The 23,477-nt window shown below is 39.2% G+C and overlaps 1 protein-coding gene across 3 annotated transcripts in view; it reads left to right on the plus strand.

Moving 5' to 3' along the window:
* The first annotated feature begins 5,531 nt into the window (after positions 1-5,531).
* The window catches only part of KAT6A (lysine acetyltransferase 6A), a 110,920-nt gene continuing 92,974 nt past the window's right edge, over positions 5,532-23,477 (plus strand). Inside the window, exons 1-3 of one of the 3 annotated variants that reach the window (XM_082715134.1) lie at positions 6,060-6,340; positions 8,526-8,613; positions 8,910-9,826. In XM_082715134.1, the coding sequence (XP_082571260.1) occupies positions 9,227-9,826 (600 nt within the window). In that variant the 5' untranslated portion in view covers positions 6,060-6,340; positions 8,526-8,613; positions 8,910-9,226. Of the gene's footprint in view, positions 6,341-8,525; positions 8,614-8,909; positions 9,827-23,477 lie in introns of all 3 variants that reach the window. The other 2 variants (XM_082715135.1, XM_082715133.1) reach the window with 2 other exon arrangements.

Consider the following 23,477-nt stretch of genomic DNA (forward strand, 5'->3'; position numbering starts at 1 on the left):
AAATATGCCTTGGTGTTGCTATGACTTTGTCTATTCTGCTTGGTGTTCATTGAACTCCTTGAACTTGTGGGTTTATAGTTTATTTAATTTGGTAATATGGTAGCCATTATTTCCTTCTAAATATTATTTCTAAATCTCTCCCCTGATCCCTAATATAGGATTCATCCTAAGGATGTTTCTCCCATGGTCTCTCTCTCAAATAGAATAAATAAAATCTTAAAAAAAAAAAAAAGTTTTTCTATCCTGGCTTTTGGAAAAGGCACTATTTCCATCCATATGGAATATTGTGGGATATCCTGACTCTTTCCCCTCTGTAGATATTGAGCTCTGTATATATGGATCTTCTTCCTTTCTGGTTCTCTGTCTTGCTAATAATAGCTGTCTTGGTTTTCCTTAGTTCTGACATTAACTCCTCAACTCAGGAATATTGCTGATCTCTGGGGTCCCCACTCCCTGTCCTATGGTCGAGAAACTGTCTCAAAGCAGTAGGCTGGAGCAATTATATGGCTCAACTTACTCACTTCTGTTGTTTTAGTGATCACTGTCTTTTTTTCTTATTTTAAGATTTTTATTCATTTGAGAGAGAGAGAGAGAGCATTAGCAAAGGGGGTGGGGAGAGGTAGAAGGAGAAGCAGACTCCCTGCTGAGTGCAGAGCCAGAAGCAGGGCTCCATCTCAGGACCCTGAGATCATACCTAAGCCAAAGTCAGACACTAAACTGACTAAGCCACCCAGGCACCCGTCTTTTTTCTCTCCCCAAGATTTTATTTACTTATTTGAGAGAGAGAACATGCACATGCATAAACAAGTGGGGAGAGGGGCAGAGGAAGAGGGAGAGAGAGAATCTCAAGCAGACTCATGCTGAACATGGAACCCACAACCCTGAAATCATGACCTGAGCCAAAATTGAGAGCTGGATGCTTAACCGACTAAGCCACCCAGGAACCCCAGTGATTACTATCTTATACTATCTATTGCCCAATGTCTGAAAACCATTGTTTCATACATTTTGCCAGGTTTTCTAATTTATGAGGGAGGACAAATGCAGTCAGTCTCCATTACTTAGTCATAGTTAGAACAGAAATTTTACCTGGAGAGTTTTTAAAAATAGATAGCCAAATTTATATCTCTCTCAGAAACTCAGATTTAGTAGGTTTGGTGTGGAATCTTGGAATCTTTGCTTATTAAAAAGATTTTGATATACACACAGTGTTGGAAATTATATCTTGATACCTTAGGCAAAGGCTTGTTCAGACATTCTTCTAATTAGAAGGAAGGCCAGACCTTTTCATTTTTAAAACTTTTCCTGGTTCTGAGTATGATGGGGTAGTTACAGCCAACCAATGATCTAATTTAAAACAATTAAGTGAGCAGATACAATATTAGACATCCATATGGAGACATCAGCAAACAGCTGAGGCAACCAGGACTTAAGATGACACAATATTAAAGAATAGGAAACTAGCCCTGGAGGTGACATGATATTCTCCAGCTCCTTTGTCCCTCATGAAAACTCTGAGCATAAGACCAGTCTGAGTTTTGGAACAGAACCAAGAAAGTGGCCCTAAGAGGCAAAGATACCAGCAGGGATTTTGGCAGCTAACCAAGGCTGGAGAGACAAAACATAAAGACCAGAGGGGACATATTCTCAGTGAGAAGAAGTGAATGACCCCAATACACTGATAGTTTCCCACAGGTCACTTGCCAAATTCTGAAGATGAATGGGAAAGAAAGCTAAACTACCAAGCAGAAAACCTCTGAAAAGCAGAGTGGAGGTGTTTTTCTTTGTTGTTGTTGTTGTTTTATTTTTTGTAGTCTCACAGTTCTGATGAAATGAAGATTAGACTTCAGTATACATGGGGATCAAGGGTGCCCTGGTACACACAAGATTCTCATCTTGTTGGAACCCATGGAGGGCTGTGCTATAGGAACAGTAGAAAAAAATGTAGATTAAGCCTTGGCAAAACCCATCATCAAGTTAGTTCAGTTTCTGTGTTAGCTCTCATCCTGACTACTTTGTAGAGGACAGAGTAAAACCCCTCTTAATGAAAATAATCTTATCCAGAGCCACTGTAACTTTCCACACTTGATGTGTGGCATTCTATTAAAAATTACTAGGCAGGCCGAGAGGCAGTAAAAACAAAAGGACCAAAAACGAATGGAAAGAATATACAATAGAAATAGACCCACAGAAGATGTAGCTATTATAATGATCTGAAAGAGATTTAAAATTGCTAGGATTGAGGGGCACCTGGGTGGCTCAGTGGGTTAAGCCACTGCCTTCGGCTCAGGTCATGATCTCAAGGTCCTGGGATTGAGTCCCGCATCGGGCTCTCTGCTCAGCAGGGAGCCTGCTTCCCTTCCTCTCTCTCTGCCTGCCTCTCTGCCTACTTGTGATTTCTGTCTGTCAAATAAATAAATAAATAATTTTTAAAAACCCCATATGAAAATTCTAGAACTTAAAAACAGAATGACCAATATTAAGAGCTCAACAAACAGACCGAAGAGAAGATTTAGATAGGTAAGTACAAAATATACATACTCATGCACAAACAGGCAAAAAAGGTGAAAGGAAATACAGATGGTAAAGAGTGAAAAATTCTGACATATATATAACTGAAGTCCTAAAAGGAAAAGAGAGATAAGGAGTGACAGTGACAAAGAATTTTCTAAAACAGATAAAAGATATCAAGCTACAGATTCAAAGAACTCCTTGAGAGGCATTCATCCCACCCCAGAAACCAAGTGGGATAAGTGCAAAAAAACCACATCTAGACATACCACAGGAAAACTGTTGAGAACTAAAGAAAAAAAAATACTAAGAGGAGCTAGGGGAAAAAACATCACTTTTCAAGAGTGACAAAGCAGTGATCGAAATTGGGGGGGCAACTTCATTAAAAAAAAAAAGATTTTATTTATTTATTTGAGAGATAGAGAGCAAGCAAGAGCAGGGAGAGGGACAAAGGGAGAGGGAGAAGCAGACTCTCTGCTGAGCAGGGAGCCCCATGCAGGATTTGATCTGAGGACCCTGAGATCATGACCTGAGCCCAAGGCAGATACTTAACCAACTGAGCCACCCAAGCATCCTCAGGGGACATTTTAAAAATGCTGAGGGGAAAAGAAGTTACTAAATTGAACTGCTATACCCAGCAAAAATATTAAGGATAGAAGGATGTTTTTAGGCAAACAGAAATGGAGAGAACATGTCACTACTTGACCCACTCTTAATAGAGGAATTATTCAAACAGAAGGAAAAAATTCCAGGCAGGAGTACATAAATCCATATTGGAACAAGGTGTACCTTAAAGGGTAAAGATGTAGGTAAATATAATGGGTATTGATTGTACAGAAAAATAATTATAAAAACTTGTGTGGCTCAAAATATATGCACAATTAAAATCCATGACAAAAATAAACACACAAAAAAGAGGAAGGGGTAAGTGGAAGCATAGCGTTTTAAGGTTTTGGTATTCTTGGGGAAGTGGTAAAAGTAATCATTTATTTTAGAGTGTAATAAGTCAAACAGTCATGTTGTAATCTTTGACTTCTAAATGAATGTATAATTAATAAGCTAATAGAGGAAGTTAATGGCATAATGAAAATTTTTAATTCAAAAAAGGCAACAAAGAACAGAATAAGGAATATGAATAAGTGGGCAAAAAGAAATAAATAGTAAGATGGCATGTATATATCCAAATACAGCAGTAATTATACTAAATATAAATGGAATAAAACTTTTCCTGTTGAAACAAGGATAAAAGAGACTTCTTATTTTCGGGTTAGCTGAACTCTGTGTAAAATGTAATTAACAAATATAACTGAAAAGGCAGGATTTCTTAGAGCAAAATGTGGAAGGGGTAAGTAGCTTTCAGCTGCCAATCCTCCAGAGCTGAATTCTGACTAAAATTTGAAGGAAGAAAAGCTGTCCTTTCAGTGCTAGGGATTGTTTCTTTTTCTTTCTTTCTTTTTTTTTTTTTTTTTTTAACATGCAAGATATGAGGGCTTTGATCTTTGTTGCAAACCATTTATTCTGAGAAGACCTCTTGAATGTGCCATTAAATTATGCAAATGTAAAGCAAAGACTCTCTATGGAAGTTGTTTGAAAAGCTAAACTGCTTTGTTGTTGCAAATTGTTTTATATTCGTGCTACTAGGAGCTTAAACTCCAGCTTGTTTTTTCACAGGAATGCCTATGGTTAGTTTTCTTCCAAACTATCAAAAAGCAAACACAACACATCTCTGTATTATTTTTCTTGTGAAGACTACATACTAGTCTCACACGAAGAACTCATTTACTATTAATACAACTTCATCTGTCCTCTCCGGGAAATAAAAACCTTATTTTATTTCTCTATGAGAATCCCCACTCTCCCACTGCGTTTTTTTTTTTTTTTTCTTCTTCTGAATATATTTCCATTACAAGTAGCTCCCATTTTACCTAAGACTGCATCTGTCTGATTCATCTAGTTTGGAAAATATCCTTTCTAACAGATTATTTTATATTCCCAAATTTCTCTCATCTAGGGATGTGTCTTGGAAGTAAGTGATGAAGAGTGATGCAGTAAATCTCACCACACCACACTTCTGTCATCAGTGTTAAAACTAGAATAGAGTTGGCTGGACCACCATCTGAAGATACAAATTCCTATGTTATTACTGAATGATCTAGATGGTCTGTGGTGTAGAACAATAAGGCTAAGGATTAGAATGGAGAAAGCTAAAGAGATAAACAAGATAGGGCTGGTGTTGGGGGTAAAAATTCTGTCTTTTTCTTAGTGGCTGAAGAAATGTTCACTCACTAGGAACTTTTTTTTTTTTTTTTTTTTTTTTGAGTCTGTGCTGCTTGTACAAGACTAGATCATTAGAGATGCAGAGGCATTCCCAAAGAGCATATGTCTGGTAATATATTAAAAAATGTATAGAAGAGCAACATATCAAGTGCCAAAGGAACAGGGCAAGTGGTCAATACTACAAAAATTCAGAAAGAAAATACAAATCAAAGTTAAGGCAGTGAGTGAAGGGGTGGTCTTTAAAAGGTAAAGCTGAGATAAAAGGAGGTGGTGTTGGGGAGAACTGTCTACATAGGGGCAGGACACAAAACAGTTAAAGGTCCAGTAGCAGGAAAACACTTCCACTGAAAATTATTAAGCATTTAATATGTCTTTTCATTTGTCACTTATTACAGGGAAAAAATATGAAGTATGACTCAATCTCTGCCTCAAGGAGTTTAAACTAGATGAGAGACAAGACAAAGAAACATATATGTCACCAGTAGAAGACAGGCCACAAGAAGGGCCAGTTCGTGGTTCAGCTATCAATTCGGAAAAAAAACAATTCTGCACAGGGCTTGGGTAAAAAACAGGCGGCGGAACAAATGAGACTAAGGTTTCAAACTCAGATGTGTGCCACAAAAGAGCACTGTGACCTTGTGCAAGTCACAGGACACAAGTGACTTGGGTCTTTCTATAAAAATGGCTTGCTAAGGTCCAACAAGACTCTCTGTTGTGGGGAGGATGAAGTCATTGCGGTGAAAGGACTTGATATGGGTGTCTGAGTTTCCACCCTTTCTGCCCTCCTTTTTTTCCTACAGTAGGGTAAGATGTGTGGGATGCTAGTGAGAGCAACAAGGGAATCCTAAAGGAAGGCAACTTCCTCCCGCCCTTTGTCCGCTCCTCACTCCCCCAGCTCTCGACTTCGGTTCTGGGCGAGTCACTGTGCAAGTGGGGTGAGGGCACAGAAGTGGGGAGGGAGGATCTACTAACTGTAAACAGACATCATCAGGAGTTCAGATCGTTCAGATCGTCTGGCCACCGGATTTCCTTGCCATACGGAAGCCACCCCACCCACACCCTGTCCTCAGTTTCCCTAGCTGTGTAATGGGGATACACTCTCGCCCCTTCCCGCTATCTGCCTGACCTAACAGGGTGAGAAAGACGAGAAGGAACCCCCAGTTGCTGGCCTCCAGACCCATCAGGTCCTCCTCCCACTTTGGCTTTGGCCTTTTGTACCGGCCCCACGTGACCGGCCCGGCCGGCTCTTCCCTCCTGTCCCGCCCCGCCCTCCGGCCTTTCCCGGCTCTCGGCGCAGCTCTTCCCGCTCCTCGCCCGCCACCCTTCGCGCTTCCCCTTCTCCCTCCCCCTCGCCTCCCTCCCAGGCTGTTCCCGCTCCCTCCCCAGGCAGCCGTTCCCTCGCGACGCTTCCCCTCCCCCCGCGGCTGTTCCGCCGCCTCGCCTCCCCTCCCCCCGGCCGGAGCTCACTGTCTCCAAGATGGCGGCCGTGTCAGTTTGGGGCATCTCCGCGGTCCGGCCCGGGGCCCCGGGATCCCGGTTCTCTTCCCCCCCGGTAAGTAGCCGAGGAGCCACCGGCGAGCGTCCCTGGCCGTCGAGCCCGATGCTGAGCCGCTCCGGGGCCCGCTTCGCCGCTTCGCGGGGTCGGCGGGCCGCTGCAGGCCCCGTCGCGGCCTGCGCCGCCTCCCGCTGCTCTGCGCCAGGCCTCGGGCTGGGGCGCCGAGGCCGCCCCCTCGCGCCCGGCCGGCGCCCGGCTCCCCCCACCCCGCGCCAGCGCGCCGCCCGCCGGCCCGGCTCTCGCGGGCCCTACGCCCCCGCCGCCCGTCCACCCTCCCGCTCGCCGGGCCCAGCCCCGGGGAGCCGGCGGGTGGGCGGGCGGCGAGCGGCCCAGGCCGCGGAGCCTCGGGCTGGGCTGTGCCGGCGAGCCCGCTCTCCCTCGGGGGCGCGCCCACCGCCCCGGCCCCACCTGCGCCCGGCTGCTCGCCGCCCCAAGCCGGCCGCGGCTCCCTCTGCCCGCGCTCCCGGGCGCTCGCTCTCCGGCTCCGGCCGGGTTCGCGGAGATCCGAGCGGGGCCGAGGCGGCAAGTGGGGGTGACAGGCTGGCGGGTGTTGTGGTGCGGAGGAGGCAGCACGTGTGGTGTTGTGTCTGTCGGGCTGTCAGCCCCTGTGCTGGGAGGGGAGGCGGCGGGCTGCCTGTCAACCTTCGGCCGGTTTGGCCGGGAGCTGGGGACCTGTCAGGCTCCTGGGGCAGCCTGCGTGCCACAGACGCCTCCTTTGAACCGGCCTCTGTGGAGCTTAGGATTTGGAGGAGCTGGGAAGGGGAGATCCATTGCTCTTAACTCTTTCACGTGATTTCATTGTTAACTTACTCCTCGGGTTCTGTTTCCATCTAATGGGAACGGCGGAGCTCCCCGCTGGCAAGCTGCGGGGCTGTGCGGTTTCAAGTTTTTAAAGTTTCTCGCTCTTTAAAAAGAGAGCGCGAAGATGTGTTTGGGGGTGGGGAATGGAGACCGGGGAAGGACTGTCGGAAGCAAGTTGCACTTTCTCTCCAGCCGCTGGTGTACTTTCAGAGAGTTACAGCTCACGTCTGCAGGCGCTTTACTTTCGGGAGACCTGGAGACGCGTGAAGACCCTGGCCGGAGAGACAAGGAGTAGCTGTCATTCGTTTACCTGCGAGCAGAATCAGTTAGGACGTTCGCAGCCTCTTAAACTCAGATTGGAGCCTCTCGTTTAGTTTAGCCTTGATGTCTGCATAATGAACGTTCTTGGAGTAATAATACTATGATTTCTGTCCTCTCGAGACTCTCACCAAAATGAAGCATAGCTCTCTCAGGGGGGCTTCTTTTTAGTCAGCTAATTTAAAAATAAATCTTGGCTCAGGTTTGAGTGTTTACTTCAGTCTTTTTTTTCCCTATTAGAGTTAATAGGATTGTAGCTTTCCTGATATCTCTTAGTTTTCCTTTTGATCTTAATGTCAGTCTTAATAATTGCTGCGGGAGCCATTTTTCTGTCATTGTTTATGTTGTAATGTAAATGCCCTTCAGAATAAGAGCAGACGTTCTAAAAAAAAACATACATTATATTTATTTTTTGGAAGCAAAGAAGTTAATTTGATTCAGAATTCATTATTTTGGTGATTTTCAAAAAGACCTGTTTCTGCCAAATTCTTTTGTTTGAAAGAATATTGACTTTGATCCTGGAGAGGAAATGTATTTATGTGCTTGTGTTTCACTCATTAATGTACATTTCAGGTCAGCAATCTTGAATCTGTGAACTCTATTTAAACCTGCCAACAGGCAATATAGTACATTTGATATGTAGTGTGTGCATTTTTGAACCCAGTGATTCTGGGCATTTCTCACTTCTAGTTTCTCTCTCTGTAGCTTGGTTATGAACGTTTTGACAGTTTCTCCCTTCGGTTTATTGAATATTAGTATTTTAGTTCAGTTTAGGACAAGCTGTCAGCATGTAATTCTTAAAATTTGAATAATTTGGATTTTAAAATTCTGAAGGACTTTTCTTACTTGACTTTCAATATTATTTTTGTTTCCATTTGGAATGTTTACAGTAATATTGTACATACAGTATGAACTTGATCTGTGTAAATTGTATATTTTGTTTCTTATATAAACTAGTTAAAATTTTCTCAATGGTTTTTTTTTTGCCTAATTGACTGTTTTTATGCAGTTTGAATGTCTGGAATTTTGAAAGATGAAAGATTCACTCTTACTTTCATTGCAGGATTCTTTCTACTAATCCAGATACATGTTGAAGTGCTGAATAGGTTCTTGGGGAAAGATGTCGAGGAAGAGTTTCAGTTCATAGACTGGTGAGCAGAGATTGTGGAGTACAGTATAGTGAGCACCCTCCTGCTAAGTTGTAGCCTAAGGTCATTCATCATGTATCTCATCTTGTTTCCTCTTTGTATCCTAATTATTCATCTTTTTTTTTTTTCCTTTTTTACCCCAATGGTTCACATACATAATTGTTTTTGGAATGTTGATAGAAACTTGTTAAAACAAGTAAACACTTGGTATTTGATTATTTTTAAAGACTAGGATGTCTCAGTTACAGCTTATTTATGAAATGGGACTTGATAGAAAACTGACCTTGTTTGTTTTTCAGGCATAAGATGCACGTTTTTCTGCTGGGAAGGAGATGTTCTTGAGTTCTAACAACTTTATGAAGAGACCCATGTGTGGTGCTATTGAGAAGTTTATTGGGAAATTTAAAGACATTTCAAATAACAGGTTGTTTTGGTTTCTAAAGTGAAAGTGGGGAGGCTCTCTGTTTTGTGAAAGGAGAAAGGACTCAGGCCAGAAAACTTGTATGCTATGGTTAACTGGTTCCCAGCCTCCGAGAATGTTGTTTTCCATGGTGTAAAACTTACTCAGCATCAGGATAAGGGATAACGACTCTATGGATATACAAAATCCTTCACCATGGTAAAACTCGCTAACCCGCTGTATACGGAGTGGATTTTGGAGGCCATCAAAAAAGTGAAGAAGCAAAAACAGCGTCCTTCAGAAGAAAGGATATGCAATGCAGTGTCTTCATCCCATGGCTTGGATCGTAAAACTGTTTTAGAACAATTGGAGTTGAGTGTTAAAGATGGAACAATTTTAAAAGTCTCCAATAAAGGACTCAATTCCTATAAAGATCCTGATAATCCTGGGCGAATAGCACTTCCTAAACCCCGAAACCATGGAAAATTGGATAATAAACAAAATGTAGATTGGAATAAACTGATCAAGCGGGCAGTTGAGGGCTTGGCAGAGTCCAGTGGCTCAACTTTGAAAAGCATTGAACGTTTTTTGAAAGGTCAGAAGGATGTGTCTGCATTATTCGGAGGCAGTGCTGCCTCTGGCTTTCACCAGCAGTTACGATTGGCTATTAAACGAGCCGTTGGCCACGGCAGACTCCTTAAAGATGGACCTCTTTATCGGCTCAACACTAAAGCAACCAGTGTGGATGGGAAAGAGAGTTGTGAGTCTCTTTCCTCTTTACCTCCAGTGTCACTCCTTCCACATGAAAAGGATAAGGTAAGGGTGGCATATGTATCAGTGCTCATAGAGCTGATGATAATAGCATGCTACAAACTTACATTTCTAAGAAGTTATATAGGAGTTACCTTCAGGTTTTGGGTTTGGGGACTCATGGAATGATCACTTCTGATTTTTTTATTGGTGAGTTGTTAGAATTCATAGCTACCAGTTGTCCTTATATTTAGAAATATTTGACGCCTGAGTGTATTGATGTACCTAAAAGAACAGATTTAGATAAGAATTTAACAGAACATATTTAGATAAGCATGCAGCTTTGAGGCTGTTGTAAGTTCTTATAATATCTTATACATGGAAGTTGAGCAATTCTGAATGTTGGAGGCTTGGTTGAAATAAGCAGGTGACTCTAAGAAACTCTTTTCCTTTTTTTCTTTTTGTTGCACATTATCAGGCAGGAGTGAGACTGATTCTCCTGACCCATAGTAGTAGCTAAGGACTTTCCTCAGTTCGTTATTTCTGTTGTATTCTAACTTTCTGTCATGTAATCTTTGCATAGGATGAAGTCTTAAGTGTTATTGTTTATGGTAGGTGTAACTGCATGGGTCAGGAATAAAGTATCCTTTATTCCCAGAGTTCTGTGGAGTTGTGAGTTTTTTTTTTTTTTTTTTTAAAGATTTTATTTGTTTATTTGACAGAGAGGTCACAAGTAGGCAGAGAAGCAGGCAGAGAGAGAGGGAGAAGCAGGCTCCCCACCAAGGAGAGAGCCCGATGTGGGGCTCGATCCCAGGACCCTGGGATCATGACCTGGGCCGAAGGCAGAGGCTTAACCCACTGAGCCACCCAGGCGCCCCAAGGAGTTGTGAGTTTTGATACACAGTGACATACCTTACTGTGTTCTGTATGTCATGCTGTTGTTTTGTGCAGTTGAAAGTACACTAAGAAACAGCAAAATTTGGCCCTTAAATAGATATTGGGGAATGAGAATTTTGTTAGTGGTTTTTTTTACATTGACATAGTGTCTTAGCTGTAAATTTATTTCAGGTGTTCTGAATGTAGTTCTGGGGAGAGTGGTAGTACTGATGCACACTAGTACACAGTATAGTCAAATAATCTGTGTCTTGCCTAAGACCAGGGAAGCTACTTGTAGGATGAGGAGATTGTGAAGTTAACATTGAATGTATTTAAAAATATTTGAGATTCAATCTAAATTTATTGCAGTTAATAGCCCACCTATAGATTTTTGTTTAAATAGCTATTGAAAATAAACAGTATTTTTCTTTGATGGAGTTTTTAGAGATCTATTTTAGGGTGGTTTTCCCTGTGAACTTTGAAATAGAAACATTATCTTACTGTTATTACCCTTGAAATGATTCTGATAGAATGGTTCTTTTCATTTGAGCATTTATTAAAAGTGTGGTATTAAAAATTCAAGCTGGCCAAGTAACCAAAATGCTTTATTCTGTAGTTCAGTCCTATAGAACTCCTACTGTAAGAACTGTTTCTTGATCCCATGTGACTGAAGTTAAAAGAAGTACAATGATTGATTCCTGAAATTGTTACCAAATGATCTATAGGTTAAACTACATGGAAACAGGAAATAATTTATAGTTTATAATGAATTTAGTGTTCTATCTGTGAGTATTATATATATTATAAATTCTTGTTAGAACACCTGGGTGCTTGCTTTTATTATAGTTTCCCTTGCTTGAATTAGATATTTCAATTTATAAGAATATTAGTCCTACATAAAATGACAGTTTTGCCTATTTTTAAAAAGTAGCTAATACAGTACACTATAGAATGGATCTGAGTCCTGTCACCCTAGGATTTTACTTTTGAAAGGGACCTTGAGAGCCATCTAACCGACAATTCTTGGCAGCTGATATGAGACCTACATTTAAAAAAAGTTTAATCCAGTAGAGATTTGCTGGTTTACTTTGGTTAGAAATATCTTTTTGGTTACGTAACTGTAATATATAGTGTTATTAACCAAAGTATCTAAATGTGAGTATACATTTAGGAAAATTGAGTTTCATTGAATGGAGACTTCTATATATGTGTGCTGGTTTGAATTGAAAACTAATTTTATAATTTCTGTGAAATTAGAGTTGGTGAGATCGCCTATATATTTTCTAAATAGTCTTATTTTCAGTAGTGATTTTCCTCAGTGCTTCCCCCAAGGATAGGAAAAACTCACATTCCAAATGATAATACAGTGAGGAATTATTCCTTCTCTGAACAGATTATATATTTACTCTTTACATTGTTTTTTTAATCTACTTTCTTTCCTCTTTTTAAAATCGATTGGTTTGCTATTGTAAACCTAGGTATTCTGAAAAAAAAAAAAAAAAAAAAGAGTGTGTTCGACAGTGATGGAGAAAGAAGAGTGTAGGCGGGGAGTAGTTTAACTTTTAGGCCTTAATTAATTTAGCAAATAGTTATTGAGCACCTACTGGGGGCCAGACACTCTCCTTAGAACCCACATGGCATTATTTCAAGTTCCTCTTTATTTTCATCTATATCAATTTTAACTTTTATTTCTTTGGGATAGCAAACTTTGGAAGGAACTGTAGAACTGTATGTTAGATTATCAACAACTGAGTGGTTTTGCTACTTCTGTTGGGATCAGCTATGTAGAAACAACTGTATTTTTAAGAGTTTGTGAACACACTTAAAGTTACTTGTGTTTTCACGTTGATAAATAGGAAAATCCATGGGATACTGTGATGTAAATGTTTTATCCATTTTGTAAGGGAAATGTCTGAGCTAGCTTTAGTGTTGTGGTACGTTATGATGAATTTGGATAACTTGATGTGTTTACTATGTGCCTGGCATTACTTTAAAGCTGTACATATATTAACTTTTTAAATTCGCATACAACTCAATGAAGTAGGTACCGTTATCTGAACAGGTGAAGAAACTGAGGCATAAAAGAGGTTTAGTAATTTCTCCAGGTCACAGGGATATTAGTGGCAAAGCTAGGATTTGAACTTGGGTAGTCTGGCTCCAGTCTTTATAACAGCTATACCTGCTGCCTCTTGGGAGTTGTTACATATAATTCTTGTCACTGCCGTTAAGTACACAATTGTGAATGTTCTTGTTGTTAACTTCATAGCACATTCTTTAATTACATTATTATGTTTTATGCAATTTTATATTTTTAATATTTTTATATTATATTATTATTGTTATATTATAGCTATATTACATTCTCTAATTATATTATCTATCCTTATTTCCCCTTACCTCCATCCCTTCATGGTTTGTGTCTCTTTTTCTCTATCATAAACTGGATTTTAAAACTGGCTTTGAACCAGTGAAAAGGATGTATCAGAAACCAGAGATTATGAAAAACCTAGTTTTATATACCTGAAGTCCATAAAAAAATTGTTTTGTCTCCATGGTACTTTGTTTTATTTTTTTTTTTCTTGAGGATAATGTCTGTGCTTATTTTCATTTTATCTGTTACTGAAGTTTCTTGATTTTCAGCCTGGGGTTTGTTGCATGGCTGTATTAGAGTGCTTTTCATTTGGGGGTTCAGAGTGTTGCTTTCCCTTGAATTATGGCATATAGGTGAGGGTGATAGTGTGAAACTGGCTTAAATAACATTTGGCCCCTTGCAAATTTCTTCCCTTTTGAAATACAGATTTTACTCTAGGATAATTTGTTCATTTGTTTGATTTATTCATACTCATTTGGGAAACATTTAAGATGCCTACCATAACAATGAATTTAAGATTTAGGTCTTGTTGAGGATTAAAGCCGAGAGAGGTGGAATTTTTTTGGGATTCTTTTTTAGTTTATAAACTGTAACTTTTAGTTTTTCACAGTCATTGTTGTTCAGAACAATTAAGTGTTGTCAATCCCGGAGAAATAATGAGCTGTTTCTTGTTTGAGGCTGTATTATTTGAGATTGTGATGATCTGTATCTTTCAACACGGTGTCTTGGAAGGAACCTTTTCAGGAATAATTTTCACCTTGATTTCAAACTTCTCTGGGTTCATTTTAACACAGAAAAATGTTCTTGAATATATATAGCTTATGTTCCATATTACTAATCCAGAAACCTATACTCTTGTGATAATCAGCCACATCATTAAAGTGTTACTCTGTTGAGTAGTGTTGTGGAACAGAATTATAATTTGTCAAAGCATTACAGTTGGAAAGGGTAGAGAAAGTATTGTCAACTAATGTTATTGTTTAGTTTATTACCCACCTAGGTACCCTGGAGGAGAAAGATCAAGTGATAAATTTATAGCCTTTTAAAATAAGTTCTATCTCAATACAGTAAACTTTTAGTAAAGTCCAAATTATTTTGTTACTGGAATTTGACATTTTAAATTCACAGAATAAGTGGAGCTTTGATATAGAGATGAGAATTTGAATGGAAATATGTTTTCAGGTTATTGAGTTAAGAATAATAAAGTTTTGATTTTGCTATTTGGAAATGGCCTTTGTAGTAAAATTGATGCTACATCATTTTTTTTTTTTTTTAAGGGATAGATTTAATTTAATTTTTTTTTTTAAGATTTTATTTATTTGACAGACAGAGATCACAAGTAGGCAGAGAGGCAGGCAGATAGAGAGTGAGAGAAGGAAGCAGGCTCCCTGCTGAGCAGAGAGCCCCATGTGGGACTCGATCCCAGGACCCTGAGATCATGACCTGAGCCAAAGGCAGCGGCTTAACCCACTGAGCCACCCAGGCGCCCAATGCTACATCATTTTTTTTGGTGACTCTAAATGTTGTGGGCCTGGAGGAGAAGCTGGCTAGAAATAAAAATTTGTTACTAACAAGTTATTGAGGTGGATTAAATATAATTAGGAATTGACTTTGTCTCAGTAAACTTATTCTTATTTAAAAACTCCAGAATTTTAAAAATAACTCAGGCAGAGATATATTTGTAATGCAATACAGTCAACTATGCAAGCAATTTTTGGTCTTCTGTTTAGCTTATGAACTGTGTGTGTTTTGGTTCATTTTCAGCCCATGACACACGCTGAAAGAAAATTTGAGCTACTGAAGCAAACCTTTGGTTTGTCATTGCTAATCAAAGCTTCTATACCCAGCCAATGCATGCAACCTAGACACTTTTCTTGTACTTTTGACAGTAGCACTTACTTGGACTGACTACTAATAAATTGATGAAATAAAGGGAAGAAATTAATTAAGATGCCAGATACTATAAATTGCTTTGGGAATAGGGATCTAGAGGATGTAACCATCTTGACCTTTCTTTGCCCTTTATCAGTAGGCCAAGGGAACGTAAGCAGTTGCTTATAGAGACCTATTAATAGCTAACATTTGTTAAGGGCTAACAATTTGTGGAGTACTGTTCAGAGTGCTTTAACATGTTTTCTTATTGAAGTCTCAGAGAATTTTACATGGTTAAATTTTATAGGTGTAGTATATTTATGTAATAGCTATTTAATAACATTTAATAATACAGGTTTTCATTATGGTTTCTCATAAAACACCAAATAGAAAATGAATGTATGCAAAATGCATTATCTTATCCATGCTTTTATTTAGTTCATCCTGACACACAGGCCAGTACTTTTTTACATTACACTTATCTTTAATACTGTGAAAGCACATAGATAACAGGACTTTTTCTCTTCCCATGTGGAATATTGGAGAAAGTATATTTTCTACACTGACTTGGATTTTAGCTATATAAGAGAACTGAATCTGGTTGCCAGGTTGGTTAAAATAGAATTGTTTTTTTTGTTTTTTTTTTTTTTAATTTTTCGTGAACTGGCAAGTGTTAAAATTATAATAGCAAATATTTTTGGTGTTCTGATTTAAACATTTTCAAAGAAACAAATGAATTTTTTCGTGTAGTGATTAAGAGCCTCCTTTGGTAAAGTTGTTTACCAGTTGGCTACTCATGGGTGGAGTCAGTTCACAAAGGATCTGCTGCAGATGAATTAGACCTGTAGTGAGTTCACCCTTCTGCTTTTCCCAGCTGGAGCAGGATTAGGACTCATTGAGCTGCAGCTGGTTCCCAGGAAAATCTAGGCTGTTTTTTCTGGTGTTTTCCTTTGACAGGAAAGTCATAGTTCCCAACAGATGGCTTTCATCAGCACTGTACATAACTCTGTAAATTCAAGTCCAAAGAATTACTTTCAACTTCATTAGGGAACAGGTGAAGAAACAGTTTGTAGAATGGCACTATTTGGTTAAGGGTTGAAATTAAGCATGGAGATTATAGTAGTGTAGCATTTAGATTTGCAGAATGCTATTGTAGGTCAAAATAGTTTTTAAGGCCAGCAATTAAAAAAAGAAAAACACCTGCTAAGGAAAAGTAAATTTGGCTGTGGTGTTGAGTAAGGTATATTTTATAATTGGATTATATTATGTTTACAAAGTATAGATAAATTCTTTGAAAAAAGATTAGAATCTTACACATTTTATAGAATTTTGAATAAGTAGCAGTCTTGGTAACAGTGTTTCTAATCATATTTCACAAATAGAGAAATTGAGGTCCCAAGAGACTTACTATCACATAGTAAGCTAATCTGGGAGAAAGTGGTCAGACCCTTCTCAGTACTTTGCTTTTCATCATTAAGTGTAGTACTGCTTAAAAGTATTAGAGAGCAATGAATATAAAATAATGTATTGCTTAATGGGAACCATAGAATAAACCCTGGTCTAGAGAATTTTGGTGGTTTTTATAACCACAAATATGTAAATCAGCTTGTTTCAGTGTTGCAACGTTCTTGAAAGTAGAAACAGTTTTTTAAATTTTTTTTGGAAAAGATTGCTTTCTTATGGCTGTAATTAGAAGAGTTAGAAAGTTGTATTTTTTTTTAGCTAAATATTAGAACATGTTGATACCTTAGTGCTGGAAGGGAAAGTTAATACTCCTTGAATTTGGGGGGGGAAAAAAAAAGGTCTGCTTATAATTAAGTCTGATTTTCAGAAAGTCGATATAACATAGACCTCTGAAGGACTTGGATAATTGCTTAGAACTTAAAAAATTTAGGAATGAGGGGCACCTGGGTGGCTCAGTCGGTTAAGTGTCTGCTTTCAGCTCAGGTCATGATCCCATCTGGAATGGAGCCCTGTGATGGGCTCCCTACTCAGCGGGAGCCTGAGTCTCTCCTGCCCCTGCTCCTGTGCTCTTTCTCTCTCACTGACTCTCTCAAATAATAAACAAAATCTTAAAAAAAAAAAATTAGGACTGAGAGAGAAAGGTACCAGCCTTTCTATTAAGTAATGAACTAATTCTTATCAAAGACATCAGGTATGGGGAGATAAAAATGTAGGGTCTATGATTCAATGTTATTTATATACAGAGTCCTGTTTCTGGGTGATTTATAATAGTAAACCTTAAGAAAAGGTAGCAGATAATAGATTATATTTGTCTTTTTTTGGTCATTGTGACAATTCATCTCTGCATTACTTTTACTTTGTGGTAAAATTTAGCAACTACATTAGAATAATGGCAAAAAAAAAGGTTAAGATTGGGAACAGTTATTTATAAAATGATTGGGTATTTTAAGATTATTGGTAAATGATGTAGAAAGAAAATCTGGAAGCTAAAAAACTTAAAATCTTTGTGTGAAAGAAGACAGCTGATTCTTTGCCATTTAACTTTTGTGCAGAAGAGGTAGATTCTGGGGGTGGGAGGTGTTATCATGCTTATATTATAGGCCGCTTTTTCCTCCAGGGAGTGGTGAACTGTAGTTGACCTGGAAAGCTGCTGTTAAGTGTTGGTTTTCAGTTCTTTCTGCTTAGTAGAGTACAGGTTTTTCTTTCTTCTTCATTGGCCATAGTGAAGCATTTAACTCCCAAGTTTTCTAGAACGTGTAACAGAACCCTTAGAAACATTATTACATTTTTGTGTGTGCGTTAAGTGTGGTGCTGTGCTTTAAGATGGTTTTTCAACTTTTCTATTGAGGGCATCTTCAGATACCTGATTTAGGATTTAGATCCTCTTTTTATCTTTTTCTTGCTTTAGTTATTTCATTTCTTCTCATGCCAGTCAATTTTTCTTTAAATTCATAACATAAATCTAAAGTCCTGTTCTTTCTAAGCAGTAGTTATTGACACTATATCCACTTTCGAACAACCCAAGGAGCCTCAAAAAATAAACACCAAACCACTTAAATTAGAATCTGGCAGATTTAGGGGGCCCAGATTTCAAGTTATTTTGTTTTGTTTGATTTGAAGTCTCCATGTGCATGGAATGTATAGCCAAGGTTGAGAACTAGGCTCTAACAGAACTGGCTGAGGGACTCAGGGGACAGAAGCAGCTACTTTTATCTAATTATTGCAATTCAGACAAATAAATGAAACTACATACTTCACATCCACTCCCTTGAACATACTTTGACTGAAACCAGGACAGTGTACTCATGGAAACCTCTAAGTTTGTTTGTTTGTTTTAATTATTTATGTTTTTGACAGAGAGAAGCAGAGAGGGAACATGATCGGGGGAGTGGGCAAGGGAGAATCAGGCTTCCCGCTGAGCAGGGAGCCCGCTGTAAGGCTCCATCCCAGGACCCTGGCATCTTGACCTGAGGTGAAGGCAGAAGCTTAATGATTGAGCCACCCAGGTGCCCCCCCCTACATTTTGTTTTATCATACTTCCTGAGCATAACTGTCCTAATCTTCCACCTTTCTCCCCTGCCCTTTTATCTCACCAGCATCTCATATGGCATTATTTTGGAGAAGGTTCCATGTGTGAGTTTGATAGGTGCCCCTCTCCCACCACTCTAATGGTTTTCTTCTAATTGCTTGGCCTTACAGTTTATCACCTCATTCATGCTTTACTCCTATTTGGCAAATCCCAGCCTTGACATGAAGGCAACAATTTTTCTCTCCCTACTCCTAAATGGGACTGTTGATCATTTTGAAGAAGATTGCACAACCATGTGGTGGGATGCCACTTATGAATTTGTGGCTTTTAATCAGTTCTGCTTTGGGATGTATGTCTGTGTCTTTCATCTGTTCTCCCTGCAGCAGTTCAGTTCACGTTGTCAGCAGACACTCCCATATTCTACTTCACAGCATAGAATCTCTCTGGCCATATGAGCTCATTCAGCTTATACTGCCCTACACTAACCTACATATGTCTGTACTGACTTTTGCCCCCCTTTGCTACCTTTTCAGAGGATATAAAAGAAAGTGTCTTGTCTAGATTTCATCTCTCAGTGTTTTCTCCTGTCTCAGGAGCCTTGGCCCATCAGTAATGTTCCCAGTCTTTCCATTCTTTGCTCCTTGACATGGGGAAGTCTCTCCCATCAGGTTAGAATAAAAACAAACAGAAACACTGCTGGAGATGTGTACATACACCCTATCTCCTTTCCTTCATTTTGAAACTTCTTGGGAAAAAAAAAAAGGTCTGTATTCATTCCATATCTGTTGAAACCTGCCTTTTGCTCCTAGAGCACCGTTTGAAACAGTTCCTGTGTACAGTTTTCAGTCTTTGTTACTTGACTTTTCAGCAGCATTTATGCTTGTTGACCATTCTCTCCTCTTCTGACCTTTGGGATAATTCTTTGCTAGGTGTCCTCCCTGTTCTCTTTCTGGTAATTCATTTTCAGTTTACTGGCTTTTTTTTTTTAATCTTATGCCTGAATTTTATATGTTGGATTCCCTAGGGTTCTGCATTTTTGTTTTGTTTGTTTGTTTTGAGAGGGAGGGTTGAGGGAGGGGCAAAGGGAGACTCTTAAAAAATTATTTGAAGGTGAGAGCATGGGGACTTGCAGGGGGAGGGGCAGAGGGGGAGGGAGAGGGAGAATCTCTCAAGTGGACTAGGAGCCGAGTGTGGAGCCCCTTGTGGGGCTTGATCCCACCATCAGCCAGTTCATAAACTGAGCTGAAACTGAGAGTTGGATGCTCAACGGACTGAGCCATCAAGGTGCCCCCCTAAGATCCTTTCTTTGCTTGCTGCTTTTTGTTTCAACTGTACTAATGACTAAATTCATAATCCAGATTTCTCTTTTGAGTTCTGGGCTTGTATAACCCACAGTGTAGTGGCTTTTTTTTTTTTAGTCACTTCAAATTCATAATGACGCAGACAGACTTTATCACCTCCTAATTTGCTCTTTTGATTTCTTACTATGGTATGGGACATTGCCATGGACTCAGATTCCTATAAGAAACTTTGGTGTCATCTTCTACACTTCACTTGTACTTCTTTTGGATTCAGTTCTGGTCCATTCCCAATCTTTTCTACTTCTTAACATGTCTTTTAATTAACTTCTCCATTCCAGCTGCTACTCTTAGTACAGGTCCTTGACATTTCTATCCTGTTTTACCTTAGTAGTTTACTCACTGGTGTTCCTTCCTCCGGTGTCATCTCCCTCCAGTTCATATTTTTGCCAATAATGATCCTGTTAAGAAGTGATTAAGAACATAGGCTCAAGAACCAGACCATCTGGGTTTACATCCCATGTAGGCACCACTTGCTTTATGACCTTGGGTAATTTGCTTAATCTTTCTTAGCTACATTTCTTTCTATAAAATGGAGATGATATGGTGTGTATCTCATAACGAAGTTCCAAAGTTTTAGTGAGTTAATGTACATCAGTGTAGTCTAATAGTGCTTTGTGTGATGATGGAATCAATGTTCTGTATCTTTGCTCAGTACCCTAGTCAGTGGCCATTTGTGGCTGTTGAGCTCTTGAAATGTGGCTGGTTGATGAAGAACTGAATTTAATTTAATTGTAATTTAATTGAAGTAGTCATATGTGGCTAATAATTACTGGATGATACAGAATACATAAAACCCAGTGCTCTATAAATATTAGCTATTACTGTCTTTCTAAAGTTCAACCTACTCCTCTGCTTAAAATCCTTCAGTACCAAATTCTTGGGCATAATGTATGTAACTTTAACTCCATTTGCACTGTCGTGTTGCTCCAAACTTGTCTACTGCTACTTCTTTATATGCCCGCTGTTTTCTGCTGTGCTAGTGGTTTTCAAAGTGTTGCCCTAGGGACTAGAGATAGCAGTAATGTCACCTGAAAATGTTTGAAATGCAGATTCTTGGGCCATATTCCAGGCCTACTGAATCACAAACTGGGGGTGGGGTCCAGCAACTTGTATGTTAGTAAGCCCCAGCTGATTCTGATGCATGCTGAGGTTTGAGACCCACTGCACATTCCAAACTACTTGTATTTCCTCAGAACCACCTTGTTTCTCTTGCTCCTGTTTTTCTCATATCTGGAATGATTATCCTTTATCTTTTCTTCACCAGTTAGCTCTTATTTAACCTTGCAGGCTTAGTTTAGGCATATCCTCTTTCTGTTTCTTTCTTCATTATCACTCATCCTGCTTCCAGGTTGACTTAGCTCTCTTCATGCCCTTGATATCCCATACATGCCTCCTTCATAGTCCATTTTACATTGTATTGTTGCTTTAGCCTGTCTCCTACTAGTGAATTTAGGATCTTGTTTTTCATCTTTGTATCCCTGTCTGTCTGGCACAATGTTTGGTATGCTTCGCAAGTATTTATGCAACATATTCAGGTGCCAGCACAGTGATTAAGTTCTGAGTAAAGGAGCTACAATCTCTAATTAACATACACAGTGGTAAGTGCTCTGTTGGGGTAAAACCTAGTTTTGTCTAAATGCAGAGGAGGGGGTTGGGAAAGTTAGGGAAGTCTTCTCAGAGGAAGTCACATGTGAGAGGTTTGTGAGGTGGGGAAGCAAATGGGTGGGGTGGGAAAGAGAGTGGTTCCTGCGGAGGGAACAGCGCGTACAGGGGCCTAGAAGCAAAACATTGTAGGCCCATAATAAGTGTTTGATGGGGTGTGAATAAAAAGCCAAATCACATGTCTAACTTTTAGATCTTGGATTTGGAGTCACTACCCTCCACAGCAAACATTAGTTAGCATTTTATATGTTTCTGCATTTTGCTAGCAGCTTTTTTTTTTTTTTTTAATTAAGATTTTATTTACTTGGGAGAGAGAGTACCCAAGCAAGCGGAGGGGCAGAGGGAGAGGGAGAAGTAGACTCCTCACTGAGCAAGGAGCCCGGCTCGGGCTCCATGACCTGGGTGTCCATCCCAGGACTCTGGGATCTTGACTTGAGCAGAAGGTAGACGCTTAACCAACTGAGCCACCTTGGCATCCCTATATATGTAACTTTCAATAAAAACTTACCTTTCTTTGAATGCTTTACAAGTGGGTTGGCTTTGTTATCTATTAACTTTGAAAATAATAATAAAAATAACACAATTTTGTTTCTGCTAACTTCAGTTAAACAGAGAACCCGTAACGTCAGCAAAGAAAACTAGAGAAAGAAAAAGGGAAATAAAATATTTTTCTCAAACTTCATTTGGGTCGTATAATTGTGTTTCCAAAGTGTTTCACAGATTATAAAGAATTTTGCTTTCACATATATCTTCTTTTGCTGTAATACTTTTGTAGTAAAGTAGGCAGTCCAGGTGTTATGATTGCCAGATTTTATGTATATGGAAGTATATGATTGGTTATAGGAATAAATGGAATTACAGTCCTGGTTTCTTTCAAGCCCAGTACTCCTTTTGGTACATCAGGCTGCCCCTTGTTCATGAAAATGACAGGCATTAAAAAAGTGCTGTCCTTTACCATTTATTAGGTACATCTGTTCAACCATTTATCAGGTCATGCATGTTACTGATCTTTGTATCCACATCCTAACCCTCTGTAAGATGCTCAGAAAATGTTTGTTGAATTGAAACTGTCAGGTTTAAACTGAAGGGAAAATGATAGAAATGAAGTGGTTATTTTGTTTGTTTGTTTGTTTGTTTGTTTGTTTTTTTAACTGTTAACTCTCTTTAAACTTCGTGGCTAACCCATTTATTCTCTCAAAATTTATAGCCTCTGTAGATTAAAAAGAGAGACAGTGGTTCAGATGTTTTCAGTAAATGTTTGATACCTTAGCTAAAAAGTACCATTTGTTACTTCCTTCAAGGTAATATTTGTTCTTTGTTACCTATAAAATATTTTTAAAACTTGAAGAAATTGTGTTTGCCCAGTAGATAATATATTCATTAGTATGTACTATTCAAAAGGTGCAAAAGAGTTCTTCTAACTCCTCTTCCCCAGCTAAGTAGTTCTCCTCCTAGATGGCAGCCAGTGTGTTTGGTTTCTACCTTCCAGAGAGATTCTCTGTATATATAAGTAATCACTTTTATATATGCATTTTTTCCTACAGTTAATAACATACCTTCATATACTCTTCTGCACCTTGCCTTGTTTTTCTCCCGACTGTTTTTCTCCACCTCAGTAACCTCCTTTGTGCATTATTTTAGATTTGTAAGTTCCTAAAAGTGGCATAATTGGGTCAAAGAATGTGTATGCCTTTGTAATTTTGGTATTTCTAAATTTCTCTCCATAGAGATTTACCAGCAGTGCATTTTTTGCCCACGCCCTTTGCAACAGTGTTACCAAACTTTTTGATCTTTGGCAGTCTGATAAATGAAAAATCATTATCCATTTTCGACTTTTTTGCTTCTCATCGGAGTTTGTTGTTCTGTCTTACCTAGTGCCCAGAGACAACCTCCGATCTGTATTCTACTACTAGTTTCTCTTAAGCCTGATTACCTAAAAGCATACAATTCTTAGAGGTAATCAGAAATATGTTGAGTTTCTTTTTAACTGTTACATGTGGCTTGAGAAATATCTAGGTCTTTTTTGCTGGGTCTCCCTTGTAAGCCTGTAATGACCTCTCTCTTCCAGTGGCCTATACTGTT

The sequence above is a fragment of the Mustela nivalis genome (genome assembly GCF_964662115.1).
Source record: "Mustela nivalis genome assembly, chromosome: 20".
Lineage (NCBI taxonomy): Eukaryota > Metazoa > Chordata > Mammalia > Carnivora > Mustelidae > Mustela > Mustela nivalis.